The 18329-nt window shown below is 60.2% G+C and overlaps 2 protein-coding genes across 2 annotated transcripts in view; both read right to left on the reverse strand.

Moving 5' to 3' along the window:
- PNPO (pyridoxamine 5'-phosphate oxidase) overlaps positions 1–2125 on the reverse strand; it is a gene marked incomplete at its 5' end in the record, with an annotated part of 3070 nt that extends 945 nt beyond the window's left edge. Inside the window, 4 exons of the mRNA XM_041402337.1 lie at positions 204–274; positions 552–680; positions 772–825; positions 1985–2125. Coding sequence (XP_041258271.1) covers positions 204–274; positions 552–680; positions 772–825; positions 1985–2125 — 395 coding nt within the window. The remainder of the gene's footprint in view (positions 1–203; positions 275–551; positions 681–771; positions 826–1984) is intronic.
- Positions 2126–4811: 2686 nt separating this feature from the next.
- Positions 4812–16350, reverse strand: SP2 (Sp2 transcription factor). The gene is made up of 7 exons (XM_041402330.1): positions 16124–16350; positions 15933–16014; positions 13830–14801; positions 12460–12739; positions 9641–9815; positions 8425–8618; positions 4812–6100 (listed from the first exon to the last, which is right to left on the reverse strand). Exons 1-7 carry the CDS (start codon positions 16153–16155, stop codon positions 6000–6002), a joined length of 1836 nt encoding a protein of 611 aa, XP_041258264.1. The 5' UTR covers positions 16156–16350; the 3' UTR covers positions 4812–5999.
- Positions 16351–18329: the final 1979 nt, after the last annotated feature.

Here is an 18329-nt window from a genome sequence, read left to right on the forward strand (position 1 = left end):
GGTTGGGGGGGCTTTGGGGTGGGGATCACGGGATTTTTTGGGGGGCGGGGGGGGCTGGGGGGGGCTCAGGAGGGTTCTGGGCAGGCTCTGGGCTGGGATCACAGGAGGTTTTTTGGGCTGAGGGGGCTCTGGGGGGGCTCGGGGGGCTTTGAGGGGCTGAGGGAACCCTGGGGGGCTCGGGGGGCTCAGCCCCCCACTCTCACCAGTAGTCCGGCCTGGGCACGGCCCTGTCCCGGTACAGCTCCTCCAGCTCCGCGTTCTTCCTGCGCAGGAACTGCGGGGGGACGGGTGTGGGGACCACGGGGAAGGGGGATCCCACAGGGAACGGGTGTGGGGATCCACGGGGAAGGGGGATCCCACAGGGAATGGGTGTGGGGGATCCATGGGGAAGGGGGATCCCACAGGGAACGGGGATCCCACAGGGAATGGGGATCCCCTGTTGATCCCAAAGGGAAAGGGGCAGTGGTGGGATCCCCTGTCGATCCCAAAGCCCGCAGGGACCCCAGGCCGGTCCCAAAGCCCCCAGGGACCCCCGGCCGGTCCCCGCTCACCTCGCGGTCGGGGATGACGGAGCTCTGCCTGCTCACCAGGGCCCCGATCTGGCTGCTCCTGGGCCGCGACTGGAAGTAGCGCTCGGATTCCTCGGCGGGCAGGCGGCGCACGGAGCCCTCGATCCGCACCTGGGGCAGCCCCCAGCCCTCGATTTTCCCCCCAAAATCGCAGCCCCCCCCAGTCTCACCCCAAGCCCCCCGGCCGCGGGACCCCCCTCACCTGCCGGCAGAGCGGCTCCCAGTAGAAGACGAGGGAGGCGAAGGGGTTGGAGTCCTGGGGACAGGAGGGGGACGCTGGGTCCGGGACTGGGACGTGCTCTTGGGGTTGGGTTCTTGGGGTTCGTTGGGGTTTGTTGGGGTTTGTTGGGGTTTGTTGGGGTTTGTTGGGGTTTGTTGGGGTTTGTTTATTGGTGTTGGGGTTCGTTGGGGTTTGTTGGGGTTTGTTTATTGGGATTTATCGGGATTTGTTTATTGGGATTTATTGGGATTTATTTATTGGGATTTGTTTATTGGGATTTGTTTATTGGGGTTGGTTTATTGGCATTGACTGGGATTTATTTATTGGGATTTATCAGGATTTGTTTATTGGGATTTACTGGGATTTATTTATTGGGATTTGTTTATTGTGGTTGGTTTACTGGGATTTATCGGGATTTGTTTATTGGGGTTTATTTATTGGGATTTGTTTATGGGGGTTGGTTTATTGGGATTTGTTTATTGGGATTTATTGGGATTCATTTATTGGGATTTATTTTTGGGATTTGTTTATTGGGGTTGGTTTATTGGCATTTACTGGGATTTATTTATTAGGATTTATTGGGATTTATTGGGATTTACCCCAAAATTCCCCCTCCCCCAGCCCTCACCAGCTCCAGGAGTTTGGGATTTATCGGGATTAATTTATTGGGATTGATTCATAGGGGTTTATCGGAATTTGTCAGGATTTATTTATTGGGATTTATCAGGATTTATTGGGATTTCTGGCGTTTCTGGTGTTTGTGTGTCCCCAGCCCCCACCAGCTCCAGGAATTTGGGATTGATTGGGATTGATTTACCAGGATTTCTCAGGATTCATCGGGATGGATTTACAGGGATTTATTGGGATTGATTTCGGGGATTTATCAGGATTGATTTCTGGGGATTTCTCAGGATTCATTGGGATGGATTTACGGGGATTTATCGGGATGGATTTATGGGGATTTCTCAGGATTGATTTACGGGGATTTATCAGGATTGATTTCTGGGGATTTCTCAGGATTTATTTCTGGGGGCTCATTGGGATTGATTTATGGGGATTTCTCAGGATTTATTTATGGGGGTTCATTGGGATTGATTTCTGGGATTCCTGGGGATTCCCGGGATCTCTCAGGATCTCTCAGGGTCTCTGGGGATCCCCGGGACCCCCGGGACCCCTCAGGACCCCGTGCCCTCACCAGCTCGCGGCCCTTCCTGCTCTCGTAGTTGCTGAAGAAGCGCAGCCCGTCCGGCCCCAGCCCCTTGAGCAGCACCATGCGCGCCGAGGGCCGCCCGTCCCTGGGCACCGCGGGGACAGCGGCGTCACACACGGGGGGACAGTGACGTCACACACAGGGACAGTGACGTCACACACATGGGGACAGTGACATCACACACATGGGGGGACAGTGACGTCACACGGGGACAGTGACGTCACACGGGGGGACAGCGGCGTCACACGGGGACAGTGACGTCACACGGGGACAGCGACGTCACACGGGGGGACAGTGACGTCACACGGGGGGACAGTGACGTCACAGGGGGACAGTGATGTCACACGGGGGGACAGTGACGTCACACACATGGGGATAGTGACGTCACACGGGGGGGACAGTGACGTCACGGGGGGGACAGTGATGTCACACGGGGACAGCGGCGTCACACACAGGGGGACAGTGACGTCACAGGGGGACAGTGACGTCACACACAGGGGGACAGTGGCGTCAGACACGGGGACAGTGATGTCACACACATGGGGATAGTGATGTCACACACGGGGACAGTGATGTCACACGGGGGGACAGCGACGTCACACACATGGGGATACTGACGTCACACATGGGGACAGTGACGTCACACACAGGGGGACAGTGACGTCACAGGGGGACAGTGATGTCACACACACGGGGACAGCGACGTCACACGGGGACAGGGGACAGCAGTGTCACACACGGGGACAGTGATGTCACACATGGGGACAGCGGCGTCACACACAGGGGGACAGTGACGTCACACGGCCACCCCTGTGTGCCGCCCCCGTGTGCCACCTGTGTCACCCCTGTGTCACCCCAATGTCACCCCACTGTCACCCCAGTGTCACCACTGTGCTCCCCTCCCCCCCGCCTCCCTCCCGGCTCAGCTCCCGCGGCCGGATCCGCGCCCCGGGCACGCTGAGGGGCGCGGAGCCCGCGGGAAACGGAAATCGCAGTTTAATTTAAAAGCTCCAGAGCAATAGAATCTATGATACAATGTACACTGTACACCCGCGCGGGGAGGGAGGGGAAAGGGGAATACAGAACGGAAAGGGGGAAAAGGGGAAAATAAAAAATAAGGGGAAAAGGGGAAAATAAAAAATAAGGGGAAAATAAAAAATAAGAAGGGAATAAAAATAAGGGAAAAAGGGGAAAAAAAAATAAGAAAGGAAAAAGGGGAAAAATAAAATAAAGGAAGGAAAAGGGGAAAAAGAAAACAAGGGAAGGAAGAAGGGGGAAAAGTAAGGAAAAATGAAAAAATAAAAAATAAGGGAAAAAGGGGAAAATAAAAAATAAGAAAGGAAAGAGGGGAAAAATAAAATAAAGGAAGGAAAAAGGGGAAAATAAGAAATAACGGAAGGAAAAGGGGAAAAAGAAAAAAGGGAAGGAAGAAGGGGGAAAAGTAAGGAAAAATGAAAAAATAAAGGGAAAAAGGGGAAAATAAAAAAATAAGAAAGGAAAAAGGGGAAAATAAGAAAAGGAAAAAGGAGAAAAAGAAAAAATAAGAAAGGAAAAAGGGGAAAAATAAAATAAAGGAAGGAAAATGGAGAAAAAGAAAAAATAAGAAAGGAAAAAAGGGAAAAATAAAAAATAAGGAAGGGAAAAGGGGGAAATAAGAAATAAGGGAAGGAAAAAGGAGAAAAATAAAAAATAAGAAAGGAAGAAGGGAGGAAATAATAAAGAATAAGAAAGGAAAAAGGGGGAAAAAAGAAAAAATAAGGAAGGAAAAGGGAAAAAGAAAAAATAAGGAAGGAAAAAGGGAAAAAGAAAAAAAAAGAAGAAAAGGGGAAAACAAAAAGTAAGGGAAGGAAAAAGGGAAGAAAGGAAAAAGGGGAAAAATAAAAAATAAGGGAAGGAAAAAGGGGAAAATAAAATCAAGGAAGGAAAAAGGGGAAAAATAAAATAAAGGAAGGAAAAAGGGGACAACGTTGCTCGGAAAGAAAAACTGGGAGAGGAATTGGCCGTGAGGGGGGAAAGGGCAAGAGCGGAGTTTGGGAGAAACCGGGAGGAAATAGATAAAAAAGCACTCATGATCACGGGCCGGGCCGGGCTAAGGCAACGAGCTCCTCCCGCCGGAACCGGGACCGGGGCTGCCGGGGAAACCGGGACCGCCGGGACCGCCGGGGCTGCCGGGGCCGCCGGGGCTGCCGGGGAAACCGGGACCGCCGGGGAAACCGGGACCGCCGGGGAAACCGGGGCTGCCGGGGAAACCGGGGCTGCCCGGGAAACCGGGACCGCCGGGGAAACCACCGGGGAAACCGGGACCGCCGGGAACCCCGGGACTGCCGGGGAAACCGGGACCACCGGGGAAACCGGGGAAACCGGGACCACCGGGGAAACCGGGACCGCCGGGACCCCCGAGGCTGCCCGGGACCGCCGGGACCGCCGGGGAAACCGGGACCCCCGGGGCACGGCCGGGGCTGCCGGGGAGCGGGACGCTTAAATACAAAGGAGGAATGTGCTGTGCGCCCCCGCGGGGGCTGGGGCACCCCGGGGGGAGCTGGGGTACCCCGGGGGGGGCTGGGGTACCCCGGGGGGACACCCCTAAACCTGGGGGGTCACAGGGAGGCTCTGGGTCACCCCCTAAACCTGGGGGGTCACCCCTGAACCTGGGGGGTCACAGGGAAGGGTCTGGGTCACCCCCTAAACCTGGGGGGTCACCCCTGAACCTGGGGGGTCACAGGGAAGGGTCTGGGTCACCCCCTAAACCTGGGGGTCACCCCTAAACATGGGGGTCAGTCTGAGTCACCCCCTAAACCTGGGGGTCACCCCTAAACCTGGGGGGTCACCCTTAAACCTGTGGGGTCACAGGGGGACTCTGGGTCACCCCCTAAACCTGGGGGTCACCCATAAACATGGGGGGTCACCCCTAAACCTGGGGGTCACCCCTAAACCTGTGGGGTCACAGGGAGAGTCTGAGTCACCCCCTAAACCTGGGGGTCACCCCTAAACCTGGGGGGTCACCCTTAAACCTGTGGGGTCACAGGGGGACTCTGGGTTCACCCCCTAAACCTGGGGTCCACCCCTAAACCTGGGGGGTCACAGGGGAGGGTCTGGGGGGCTCTGGGTGACCCCGTGAACATGTGGGGTCACAGGGGAGCTGTGGGTGACCCCCTAAACTTGTGGGGCTCACAGGTGGGGCTCTGGGTCACACCCTAAACTTGGGGGTCACCCCTAAACCTGTGGGGTCCCAGGGAGGCTCTGGGGTACCCCCTAAACCATGGGGTCCCAGGGAGGCTCTAGGTCACCCCCTAAACCTTTGGGGTCACCCCTGAGCCTGTGGGGTCACAGGGGAGCTGTGGGTCACCCCCTAAACCTGTGGGGTCACCCTTAAACGTGTGGGGTCACAGGGGGGACTCTGGGTGACCCCATGAACATGTGGGGTCCCAGGGGAGCTGTGGGTCACCCCCTAAATCTGTGGGGTCACCCCTGAGCCTGTGGGGTCACAGGGGATGGTCTGGGGGGCTCTGGGTGACCCCGAGGTCCCAGGGGGGCTCTGGGTGACCCCTAAACCCGTGGGGTCCCAGGGGGGCTCTGGGTGACCCCGAGGTCCCAGGGGGGCTCTGGGTGACCCCTAAACCCGTGGGGTCCCAGGGGGGCCCTGGGGGACCCCTAAACCCGTGGGGTCCCAGGGGGGCTCTGGGTGACCCCGAGGTCCCAAGGGGGCTCTGGGTGACCCCTAAACCCGTGGGGTCCCAGGGGGGCTCTGGGTGACCCCGAGGTCCCAAGGGGGCTCTGGGTGACCCCTAAACCCGTGGCGTCCCAGGGGGCTCTGGGTGACCCCGAGGTCCCAGGGGGGCTCTGGGCGACCCCGAGGTCCCAGGAGGGCTCTGGGTGACCCCGGGGTCCCCGGGACACCCCCAGGCCGATGTGGGGGTGCTGAGCGCGGTCGGGAGGGCCGGGACGCGGCCAGGGTCCCTCCCCGGAGTGCTGCGGCGGGGGTCCGGGGGGGCTGTCCCCCCTACAGGTTCTTGGTGACCAGGTGTGTTTTGTAGTGCTTGGTCAGGTGGTCGGAGCGCATGAAGCGTTTCTGGCACTGCGCGCACTCGAAGCGTTTGTCACCTGCGGGAGAGGGGACGCTCAGGGGGACACCTGGGGCACCCGCAGGGACAGCCAGGCCAGGCCAGGGAGCTGGGGACACCCCCAGGGCATGTCCCCGTTAAACCTGTCACCAGAGACCCCCAAAACCCTCCAGTGTCCCCAGAACCCAGGGAGAACCTGCCCAGGTCATCCCAGTGGCTCCCAAGGGGGTGGTGACACCCCCAGGACATGTCCCCATGGTGTCCCCGTTAAACCTGTCACCAGAGACCCCCCAAAACCCTCCAGTGTCCCCAGAACCCAGGGAGGACCTGCCCAGGTCATCCCAGTGGCTGCTGGGGTGGGGTGCCCATCCCCTTCCTGTCCCCACAGACCCCCCAAACCCCCCAGCCCCTCCCAGAATGCAGGGACAAGCTGCCCAGGTCATCCCAGTGGCTGCTGGGGTGGGGTGCCCATCCCCTTCCTGTCCCCACAGACCCCCCAAACCCCCCAGCCCCTCCCAGAATGCAGGGACAAGCTGCCCAGGTCATCCCAGTGGCTGCTGGGGTGGGGTGCCCATCCCCTTCCTGTCCCCACAGACCCCCCAAACCCCCCAGCCCCTCCCAGAATGCAGGGACAAGCTGCCCAGGTCATCCCAGTGGCTGCTGGGGTGGGGTGCCCATCCCCTTCCTGTCCCCACAGACCCCCCAAACCCCCCAGCCCCTCCCAGAATGCAGGGACAAGCTGCCCAGGTCATCCCAGTGGCTGCTGGGGTGGGGTGCCCATCCCCTTCCTGTCCCCACAGACCCCCCAAACCCCCCAGCCCCTCCCAGAATGCAGGGACAAGCTGCCCAGGTCATCCCAGTGGCTGCTGGGGTGGTGTCCCCATCCCCTTCCTGTCCCCACAGACCCCCCAAACCCTCCAGCCCCTCCCAGAATCCAGGGACAAGCTGCCCAGGTCATCCCAGTGGCTGCTGGCGTGGTGACACCCCCAGGACATGTCCCCTTGATGTCCCTTCCTGTCACCACAGACCCCCCAAAACCCTCCAGTGTCCCCAGAACCCAGTGACAACCTGCCCAGGTCATCCCAGTGGCTGCTGGCGTGGTGACACCCCCAGGACATGTCCCCATGGTGTCCCCATCCCTTCCCAGGACACCTCTGTCACCCGAGCAGCAGAGACCCCCCAAAATCCTCCAATGCCCCCCAAAACCCCAACCCCAGACACAACTCGGGGGGTCCCATCCTCCCAGGGCTCCAGGGTGGGATTTGGGGAGGGGTCCTTGGGAATGGGGGATAGATATCTTGGGATATCCCAGATGTGTTTGGGGGTGCTGCCCTGGGATGGGGGACAGATATCCTGGGATATCCCAGATGTGTTTGGGGGTGCTGCCCTGGGAATGGGGGACAGATATCCTGGGATATCCCAGCCCTGTTTCGGGGTGCTGCCCTGGGAATGGGGGACAGATATCCTGGGATATCCCAGATCTGTTTGGGGGTGCTGCCCTGGGAATGGGGGACAGATATCCTGGGATATCCAGATCTGTTTGGGGGTGCTGCCCTGGGAATGGTGAATATCCCAGCCCTGTGTGGGGGTTCCTTGGGAACAGGGACCCTGCAGGGATACCCAGCCCTACTGGGGGCTCTGCCCCGGGCACAGGGGGTACCCGGGGGTGCAGACCTGTGTGGGGACTCTGCCCCAGGCACAGGGGGTAACCCAGCCCTACTGGGGGCTCTGCCCCAGGCACGGGGGATACCCCAGGGATACCCCAGCCCTACTGGGGGCTCTGCCCCGGACAGAGGGGGTACCCCAGCCCTGTGTGGGGGCTCTGCCCCGGGCACAGGGGGTACCCGGGGGTGCAGACCTGTGTGGGGGCTGTGCCCCGGGCACAGGGGGTACCCCAGGGATACCCCAGCCCTACTGGGGGCTGTGCCCCGGGCACAGGGGGTACCCCAGCCCTACTGGGGGCTGTGCCCCAGGCACAGTGGGTACCTCAGGGATACCCCAGCCCTACTGGGGGCTGTGCCCCGGGCACAGGGGGTACCCACAGGGGGTAGCCACAGGGGGTGCAGACCTGTGTGCGTGCGCGCGTGCCGCTGCAGCTCGTCGGAGCGCGTGAAGCGCTTGCCGCAGAACACCCAGTTGCACACGAAGGGCCGCTCGCCCGTGTGCAGCCGCACGTGCGCCCGCAGCAGCGACGTCTTGCGGAACGTCCGCCCGCACTCGGGGATGTGGCAGATGTGCTTCTTCTTCCCGGGATCACCCGGCCTGCGGGGAGAGGCGAGCTCAGCCCGACGGGAGCCCCAGCCCTACTGGGGGCTGTGCCCCGGGCACAGGGGGTACCCACAGGGGGTAGCCGGGGGTGCAGACCTGTGTGCGTGCGCGCGTGCCGCTGCAGCTCGTCGGAGCGCGTGAAGCGCTTGCCGCAGAACACCCAGTTGCACACGAAGGGCCGCTCGCCCGTGTGCAGCCGCACGTGCGCCCGCAGCAGCGACGTCTTGCGGAACGTCCGCCCGCACTCGGGGATGTGGCAGATGTGCTTCTTCTTCCCGGGATCGCCCGGCCTGCGGGGAGAGCCGAGCTCAGCCCGACGGAGCCGGAGGGATGAACCGCGCCGGGTTACACCCGGGAGAGGGGGAGGGATGAACCGTGCCGGGTTACACCCGGGAGAGGGGGAGCGGGAGGGATGAACCGCACGGGTTAGAGCCGGGAGAGGGGGAGCAGGAGGGATGAACCGCGCCGGGTTAGACCCGGGAGAGGGGGAGCCGGAGGCACGAACGGCGCCGGGTTACACCCGGGAGAGAGGGAGCGGGAGGGACGAACCGCGCTGGGTTAGACCCGGGAGAGGGGGAGCAGGAGGGATGAACCGCGCCGGGTTAGACCCGGGAGAGGCAGAAACAGAGGGATGAACCGCGCCGGGTTAGAGCCGGGAGAGGGGAAGCAGGAGAGATAAACCGCTCCGGGTTATTCCGGGAAAGGTGGAGCCGGAGCGATGAGCCACGCCCGGGACAGGCGGGGCCGGAGGGATGAACCCCTCTGGTTAGCCCGGGAGAGGCGGATCCAAGCGGGACGAGCCACTCCCAGGAGAGGCGGATCCGGAGGGATGAACCGCTCTGGGTTAAACCCGGGACAGGCGGATCCGGAGGGATGAACCGCTCTGGATTAAACCCGGGACAGGCGGATCCGGAGGGATGAACCGCTCTGGGTTAAACCCGGGACAGGCGGATCCGGAGGGATGAACTGCTCTGGGTTGTTCCGGGAGAGGCGGGGCCGGAGGGATGAGCCACGCCCGGGAGGGGCGGATACAGAGGGATAAACCGCTCTGGGTTAGACCCGGGACAGGCAGAGCAGGAGGGATGAACCGTTCTGGGTTAAACCCGGGACAGGCGGATCCGGAGGGATGAGCCACGCCCGGGAGAGGCAGATACAGAGGGATAAACCGCTCTGGGTTAGACCCAGGACAGGCGGATCCCAGCGGGATGAACGGCTCTGGGTTAAACCCGGGACAGGCGGATCCGGAGGGATGAGCCACGCCCGGGAGAGGCGGATCCCAGCAGGATGAGCCCTTCCCACTCTCAGAACCCACCGCTTGTCGCCGTCCTTGCAGTTGGGGCAGGTGCAGGCCATCCTCCTCCTCTTCTCGCCCGGCTGGATGTCCCCGGACAGCGCCTGCTCCATCTGCAGCTGGATCTGGGTGGGGCTCAGCCCGCTGATGGTCACGTTGTTGCCGGACACGTTCTGCACCGTCAGCTGCTGCTGGCCTGGGGAGAAGGGAAGAGGGACAGTCAGGCTCCGTCCATGCTTCTCCCATTCCTCTGGAGCAGGGAATAGCCCGAACTGATCCCCACATGCAGCACAGCCCCCTCTGCCACGCGCCTCTCCCGGTAAGTCCCTTTTTTCTGAATATACTGTGCGGTTTTTCAAAGTTTTCAAAAAAGTTTTCGACCCTTTTAGGGGGGCGGGGAAAAAAAAGGGCTCAAAGAGGAAACAAAAAAAGAAACTTTGAAAAAACGTGCAATATATTGAGCAAAAAAACGGGACTTACCCAGCAGCCTAAGGGCCGCTCCAGGCTCGGGCGTCCCGGGCAGCCGCGACAGGCGCTGCAAAGAAGAAGACGGGGTCAGCGTCAGCAAGCGGGGTCGGGATTGGGATTGGGATTGGGATTGGGATTGCTGCTCCCAGGGCAGCAGCAGGACGAGGAGGAGGAGGGGAAGGACAAGGGTTGGCAGCAGAGGCAGCAGGGAGGGAGGGAGAGCAGGCAGAGCGAGGAGCCGGCAGGGAAGCGCCAAGGCAGGGATGGAGCAGGGGGAATGTCCCGGCTGAGCCCGGCTCGGCTCGGCACGCCCGCGGGCAGCACGTCCTGCCCGTCCCCTCCACGGTAATTGGAGTGTCTAATTAAATCCGACCCCCCCCTCCAAAGGCAGTCCTGGGAGGGCAGCAGAGTGGGAATTCTGCTGACGCCTGGCGAGGAGGAGCAGAGTGCCGGGGCACAAAGGGCCGGGCTGATCTCAGCCCCGAGGTAAAAGTGCCCGCACACACGGCTCCCTCCCTCGGCTCCCGGGGACAGGGCTGGCCCTGGACGGGGACAGGGTGGCTGCAGGGACGTGACACTCCTGGGACTGGGAGCACCGGGCCCTGCCCGGCTGGTTTGGGGTTCAGGGAGAGCCCTGGAGTGAGGGGTTCACTCCCTGGAGGGGTTCACTCCTGGAATGGTGACCCCTGGAGTGAGGGGTTCACTCCTGGAATGGTGACCCCTGGAGTGAGGGGTTCACTCCTGGAATGCTGACCCCTGAAGTGAGGGGTTCACTCCTGGAGTGAGGGGTTCACTCCTTGGAGTGAGGGGTTCACTCCTTGGAATGGTGACCCCTGGAGTGAGGGGTTCACTCCTGGAATGGTGACCCCTGGAGTGAGGGGTTCACTCCTGGAATGGTGATCCCTGGAGTGAGGGGTTCACTCCTGGAGTGAGGGGTTCACTCCTGGAGTGAGGGGTTCACTCCTGGAATGCTGATCCCTGGAGTGAGGGGTTCACTCCCTGGAGTGAGGGGTTCACTCCTGGAATGCTGATCCCTGGAGTGAGGGGTTCACTCCTGGAGTGAGGGGTTCACTCCCTGGAATGGTGACCCCTGGAGTGAGGGGTTCACTCCTGGAGTGAGGGATTCACTCCTGGAATGCTGATCCCTGGAGTGAGGGGTTCACTCCTGGAGTGAGGGATTCACTCCTGGAATGCTGATCCCTGAATGTGGAGCTGGAAATCCCTGAATGTGGAGCTGGGTGTGTGAATGTGCCTCTCCTGGCTTTGGGAGCTTGGGAGAGCTCGTTCCCAGGGGTGCAGAGGATGTTCCAGGGGATGGGGATCTGGAATGGGATCTGGAATGGGATCCAAGGGAGATGTTCCAGCCCCAGGAAACCTCAGGTGCTTCCTGCAGCTTGGCACGGCCGGGTTGGGCAGGCAGCCATCCCTGTCACCCACAGCTCTCCAGGATGTGCTTGGAGTCACCCAGAGACACTCTGGGAAACACTCCTGGCTTGTGGGAGCGACTGCAGAACGTGCTGACACTGCAGAGCCCCTGGGGGCACGAGGGATCAGATCTGATCTGATCTGGGGACATCCCATCTTTGGGAAGCTCGGGGAGCTGCCCACTGGCCCTGTCCCCCTCAGGAGCACGAGGGATCTGACCTGATCTGATCTGACCAAGGGGGGATTCCATTGCACATTCCCATCCTGAGGAAGCTCAGGGAGCTGCCCACCATCCCTGTCCCCCTCAGCAGCACAAGGGATCTGTTTTAATCTGATCTGATCTGTGTTGATCTGATCTGATCTGGGGACATCCCATCCTCGGGAAGCTCGGGGAGCTGCCCACCGTCCCTGTCCCCCTCAGGAGCACGAGGGATCTGTTTTAATCTGATCTGATCTGTTTTAAGGACATCCCATCATCAGGAAGCTCAGGGGGCTCAGGGAGCTGCCCACTGTCCCTGTCCCCCTGAGGAGCACGAGGGATCTGATCTGATCTGGTGAGGATTTCCTTGCACATTCCCCTCCTCGGGAAGCTCAGGGAGCTGCCCACCGTCCCTGCCCCCTGAGGAGCACAAGGGATCTGATTTAATCTGATCTGATCTGCTCCAGGGGAAATTCCATTGCACATTCCCATCCTTGGGAAGCTCAGGGAGCTGCCCACTGTCCCTGTCCCCCTGAGGAGCACGAGGGATCTGATTTAATCAGATCTGACCTGTTTTAGTGCTCTCCCCTCCTCGGGAAGCTCAGGCAGCTGCCCACTGTCCCTGTCCCCCTGAGGAGCACGAGGGATCTGTTTTAATCCGATCTGACCTGTTTTAGTGCCCTCCCCTCCTCGGGAAGCTCAGGCAGCTGCCCACCCCCTGCCACCCGTCCCGCCGTGTGCCACCCACCTGCGCTGTTGGTGATGGTGACGGGCACGCCCTGCACCTGCACGCCGTTGATGTTGATGGTCTGCATGGCCTGCGCAGCCGCCGCCAGCTGCGCCGCGCTCAGGCTCAGGATTCCCCCGGCGGGGGCGATCTTGGGCAGCGGCCGCTCCTTGCGCGGGGCCGCCCTGCGGCCGGGCCCGGGGCTGCCGCAGGACGCGCCCGGCGCCGGGGCCACCGGCAGCGAGGAGGCCTCCTGCAGCAGCACGGTCTGCAGCTCGCCAGACGGCGTCTTGAAGTAAACCTGCGGGGGAGCAGGGAGCACAGGTGGGCTTCGGGGCGCTGGGTGGGGTTGGCTTGGTGGTTTGGGTTGCTGGTTTGGCTCGGTGGGGTTTTGGAGGTTGTTTTAGCTTCCTTCTGCTGGGCTTGGACGCTCGCAGGGATGGGGAAGTCACAGCTTGTCTGGGAAATGCAGGCCAGCCCCACCCGCACTGGGAAGTGAATCTGGGCCTCTGCGGGACCCCTGGGCAAAGGAGAAAGCTCCTGGGTTTTGCACAAGGCAACACAAAGGCACCAACGCCTCTCCCACCTCCCGTGGTGACACAGGAGCTCCCAGCAGGCTGGCTCATCCCAGCCCCAGCTCTGGCACACTGAGCTCCTCCATATCCTATAACAGCAGCTGGAGCTCCTAAATCCCTGCAGAGGGCATGGCTGCACCCCCAACCTCCACTGAGCAACGCCTAAAGCAAGCTCCAAACTGGGAATATCTCACAAAACCCCCCAGCTCCTCAATCCTGGGGGAGAACCAGAGGAGAACAGTTCCTAAATCCCTGCAGAGGGCATGGCTGCACCCCCAACCTCCACTGAGCAACGCCTAAACCAAACTCCAGACTGGGAATGTCTCACAAAACCCCCCAGCTCCTCAATCCTGGGGGAGAACCAGAGGAGAACAGTTCCTAAATCCCTGCAGAGGGAAAGGCTGCACTCCCAACCTCCAAGAATCCACTGAGCAACGCCTAAACCAAACTCCAGACTGGGAATGTCTCACAAAACCCCCCAGCTCCTCAATCCTGGGGGAGGATCAGAGAGGAACAACAGTTCCTAAATCCCTGCAGAGGGCATGGCTGCACTCCCAACCTCCACTGAGCAACGCCTAAACCAGACTCCAAACTGGGAATGTCTCACAAAACCCCCCAGCTCCTCAATCCCGGGTGAGAACCAGAGGAGAACAGTTCCTAAATCCCTGCAGAGGGCATGGCTGCACTCCCAACCTCCACTGAGCAACGCCTAAACCAGACTCCAAACTGGGAATGTCTCACAAAACCCCCCAGCTCCTCAATCCCGGGTGAGAACCAGAGGAGAACAGCAGGGAGCAGATTCCAAGGAGGCCGTACCTGGGTGGGGGTGGGCTCGGCCGCCTGGATCTGGAAGTTCTGGGAGGGTTTCTGGGGCACGGTGGGCAGCGTGGCCGAGGCCGCCTGCACCACGCGCAGCGCCTGCTGCGGGATCTGCACCACCTGCGACTCCTGCTTGGGCTGCACCACCTGCACCTGCTGCACCACGGCCGGCTGGCCCGAGCCGGGGCTCTGCACGATCAGCAGGTTGTTGCCAGCCTGGATGATGTTCTCGGCCGTGGTCTCGATCAGCACCGTCTCCACCTGCTCGGCCACGGCCACGGCGGCGGGCTGCCCGGGGGACGGCGCCTTTTTGCGAGGCTTCTTGCCGGCTTTGGAAGGGCTGTCCGTGAGCAGCTGGGCCTGCCCGGCCTCGGGGCTCACCAGGTTGTTGACGGGCAGGGTCAGGGTGACGTTGCCACCCCCGGGCAGTTTGACCACGCCGGCCGATCCCGATCCCGCCGCCTTCTGCGCCGGGGCCGGCTTGATGGGCACGGGCTTGTGAGAGGAAGAGGAGGGCGTGAGGATGGCCTGGTTGGTGCCTGGGATGATCTGGATCTGGTTAGGCTGCACCTGGATGGTCTGAGCCCCGCCGGGCTGCAGCTGCGGCACCGCCTGGTACTGGATGTTGGAGGAGGAAGACGAGGAGGACGAGGAGGAGGACGAGGAGGAGGAGGAGGAGCGCGAGCCTTTGTTGAGCACGGCCGCGTTCTGGATGGCGAAAACCAGCTGCCCCCCGGGGTAGGAGGCGCCCACCTGGGAGCCCTGGATCTGGAAGAGGTTCCCCTTGGAGGACAGGATGCCGATGCTGCTCTTGGCCGAGCCCAGGGGCAGCGGCGCGGGTTTGATGGGCACCAGCTTGCGAGGGGCGGGCTGCGGAGGCGCCGGCGGCGCGGCGGCGGCTTCCACGGCGGGGGGACCGATCTTGCTGCATGTGGCCGCCAGCAGGGCCAGGGGAGAGGGCTGGGAGTCCTGGGGGAGAGAGGGCAGTCAGCGCCAAGCACCCGCAGGAACAGCTGGCCACGCAGCCCTGATTAAGGGAGCCGATTAATGAGCCGCGCGTGGCGGAGTTCCCCGATAAACGAGTTGGGAAAGGATCTCTGGGATTGCCCATTCTGACCTGGGGGACGCTTCGTCACACCCAGCGTGGCACTGAGGGCCACCTGCAGTCTCTCCTTAAACACCCCCAGGTGACTCCATCACCTTTCTGGGCAGATCATCCCAGTTCCCAATTTTTCTGTGAAGGAATTCCTGCTGATGTCCAGCTCCCAGTGCTTTCAGCAGTGGTGACATTTGAAATCCCATCCCTGTGTCCCTAAATCCTTTTAAACCCCATCCTTGTGTCCTTAAAACCACCCTAAAGCTTGAAACATTCCTAAAGCTTGAAACCATCCTTAAAACCATCCTTAAAACCATCCTAAAGCTTGAAACCACCCTTAAACCACCCTAAAGCTTGAAACCACCCTTGAAACCATCCTTAAAACCACCCTAAAGCTTGAAACCATCCTTAAAACCATCCTAAAGCTTGAAACCATCCTTAAAACCATCCTTAAAACCACCCTAAAGCTTGAAACCATCCTTAAACCACCCTAAAGCTTGAAACCACCCTTAAACCACCCTAAAACTTGAAACCAACCTTGAAACCATCCTTAAAACCACCCTAAAGCTTGAAACCATCCTTAAAACCATCCTAAAGCTTGAAACCATCCTTAAAACCATCCTAAAGCTTGAAACCATCCTTAAAACCGTCCTAAAACTTGAAACCACCCTTAAACCACCCTAAAGCTTGAAACCATCCTTGAAACCATCCTTAAAACCATCCTAAAGCTTGAAACCATCCTTAAAACCATCCTAAAGCTTGAAACCACCCTTAAACCACCCTAAAGCTTGAAACCACCCTTAAACCACCCTAAAGCTGCGGACATCCTGGGAACTTCCCGGGATTCCCCCTTGGAACATCACAGGCAGCTCAAATCCCACTACCTCGATATCCCAACATCAGAGATGCTCGGGGGGCAGGAACAACAGCGGGCTCAGGAGTGGGGACGAGCCCCCCCAGAGGCTGCAGGGGCTGTCCTGCCCCCCAGGAGGGGCTGGGCTCACCTGGGCGGCGGCGGCGGTGGCGGCGGGCTGCAGGTATTCACTGGGGCTGACAGCAGCAGTGGCAGCCATGCTGTCCCTCGAGCTGTGGGGACAGAGCAGGGAGGGATCAGCTCCTCAGGGAGCCCAGCCCAAGGCTCTGACCCCAAGGGATCTGCCTGGTGTCCCCCAAAGTCCCCCCAAAACCATCCCACCTCACGCTGCGGGGCTGCCCCCCACGCTGCATCACCTCCTCCCCGGGGTTTGGTCTTTGTATGGTTCCCAAGGGAAACCCCAAGGAGCATTCCTGGGTTTCCCTCGTTTTCCTGGATTCCAGCACAGCTCCCCAAAATTGGCAGGGCCCAACTTCAAAGCTGGTGGGCCCAGAGAGCCGAGATCTCCCCGGCTCCGACCAAAATCTTCCCAGCCCCAAATCTTCCCATTCCCGGCCCCAAATCTTCCCATTCCTGGCCTGAAAATCTTCTTGTTCACAACCCTGAATCTTCCCAATCCCAGCCCCAAATCTTCCCAGTCCCAGCCCCAAATCTTCCCAATTCCAGCCCTAAATCTTCCCATTCCTGGCCTGAAAATCTTCTTGTTCACAGCCCTGAATCTTCCCAGCCCCAAATCTTCCCAATCCCAGCCCCAAATCTTCCCAATCCCAGCCCCAAATCTTCCCATTCCTGGCCTGAAAATCTTCTTGTTCACAGCCCTGAATCTTCCCAGTCCCAGCCCCAAATCTTCCCAATCCCAGCCCCAAATCTTCCCAATTCCAGCCCTAAATCTTCCCATTCCTGGCCTGAAAATCTTCTTGTTCACAACCCTGAATCTTCCCAATCCCAGCCCCAAATCTTCCCAGTCCCAGCCCCAAATCTTCCCATTCACAGCCTGAAATCTTCTTGTTCCCAGCCTGAAATCCTCCCAGTTCCACCCAGAAATCTTCCCAGTCCCAGCCTGAAATCTTCTTGTTCCCAGCCTGAAATCCTCCCAGTTCCTCCCTGAAATCTTCTTCCTCACAGCCCCAAGTTTTGCCATTCCCAGCCTGAAATATTCTCGTTTTTTGGGGATTCTGAGTGGCTGTTCCCTCCCCTCCATCGGAATTTAGGGCAGAGCTGAGGATCAACAGCCCCGAGTGCGAATCCGAGCGGGGCTGAGCCAGCCTGGGAGGAGCCAGATCCCGGCCAGGGAGATCCCATTTTTCTGGAGAAATCCCATTTTTCTGGAGAAATCCCATTTTCCCTGGAAAAATCCCCTTTTCCCTAGAGAAATCCCATTTTCCCAGAAAAATAAATTGGGACATTAATGCCCGGTGTGATCCTTCCGTGTGTTTCACTCGTGGTGAAGCAGAGCCCCCTAAATCTGGGAACCATCCCAAACCCCACCAGGGGAATTTGGGAACCATCCCGAACCCCACCAGGGGAATGAATCCCAAGGAAATGAATCCCATAAGGACAAACAGCCCAAATCCCACAGGGAAAACAAATCTCATGAGAGAAATCTGGGAATCATCCTGAATCCAACCAGGAAAAACAGCCCAAATCCCATCAGGGCAGTGAATCCCATAAGGAAATTTGGGAATCATCCTGAATCCCATAAAAGAAATTTGGGAATCATCCTGAATCCCATCAGAGAAATCTGGGAACCATCCCAAATCCCATCAGGGGAATAAATCCCAAAAGGAAATTTGGGAACCATCCCGAATCCCATCAGGGGAATAAATCCCATAAGGAAATTTGGGAACCATCCTGAATCCTATAAAGGAAATCTGGGAACCATCCCAAATCCCATTAGGGGAATGAATCCCACCAGAAAATTTGGGAACCATCCTGAATCCCATAAAGGAAATTTGGGGACCATCCCGAATCCCCCGGAGCCCGGAACCCCCAGCCCAGTGAACCCCCCAAGAGCCCCAACTGGATCCCGCAGGGGGACCCGGCCCGAATCCTTCCCCAAATCCCCAAAAACCGGGGGCAGCCTCCCCCAGACCTGGCCCCGGCCCCGCTGCCCCGGAGCATCCCCGGGACCCCCGAGGCGCCCCCGCCACCCCCGGGCCGGGCTGAGGCGGCGACCCCCGGGGTCCCCCCACAGCCCCGGGGTCCCCCCACAGCTCCTGGGGGTCCCCTCAGCTCCCGGAGGGTTCCCTCAGCTCCCGGGGGTCCCTCAACCCAGGGGTTCCCTCAGCTCCCGGGGTCCCCCCACAGCTCCGGGGTTCCCCCACAGCTCCCGGGGTCCCCTCAGCTCTGATGTCCCCTCAGCTCCCGGGGGTCCCCTCAGCTCCCGGGGTCCCCCCACAGCTCTGGGGGTCCCCTCAGCTCGGGGGGTCCCCTCAGCTCCGGGGGTCCCCTCAGCTCCCGGTTCCCCTCAGCTCCCGGGGTTCCCCCTCAGCTCCGGGGGTCCCCTCAGCCCCGGGGTCCCCTCAGC

Source organism: Onychostruthus taczanowskii, unplaced genomic scaffold (genome assembly GCF_017590055.1).
Source record: "Onychostruthus taczanowskii isolate IOZ18803 unplaced genomic scaffold, ASM1759005v1 scaffold197, whole genome shotgun sequence".
NCBI lineage: Eukaryota > Metazoa > Chordata > Aves > Passeriformes > Passeridae > Onychostruthus > Onychostruthus taczanowskii.

Excerpts from the sequence above, each read along its gene's own strand:
- SP2 (XM_041402330.1), bottom strand. The coding sequence starts at position 16,155 with ATGCAGCGTGGGGGGCAGCCCCGCAGCGTGAG. Across the intron at positions 16,015-16,123 it reads GGGCAGCCCCGCAGCGTGAG|CTCGAGGGACAGCATGGCTG; the intron begins GTGGGATGGTTT and ends CTGTCCCCACAG. Across the intron at positions 9,816-12,459 it reads CACCATCACCAACAGCGCAG|GCCAGCAGCAGCTGACGGTG; the intron begins GTGGGTGGCACA and ends CCTTCTCCCCAG.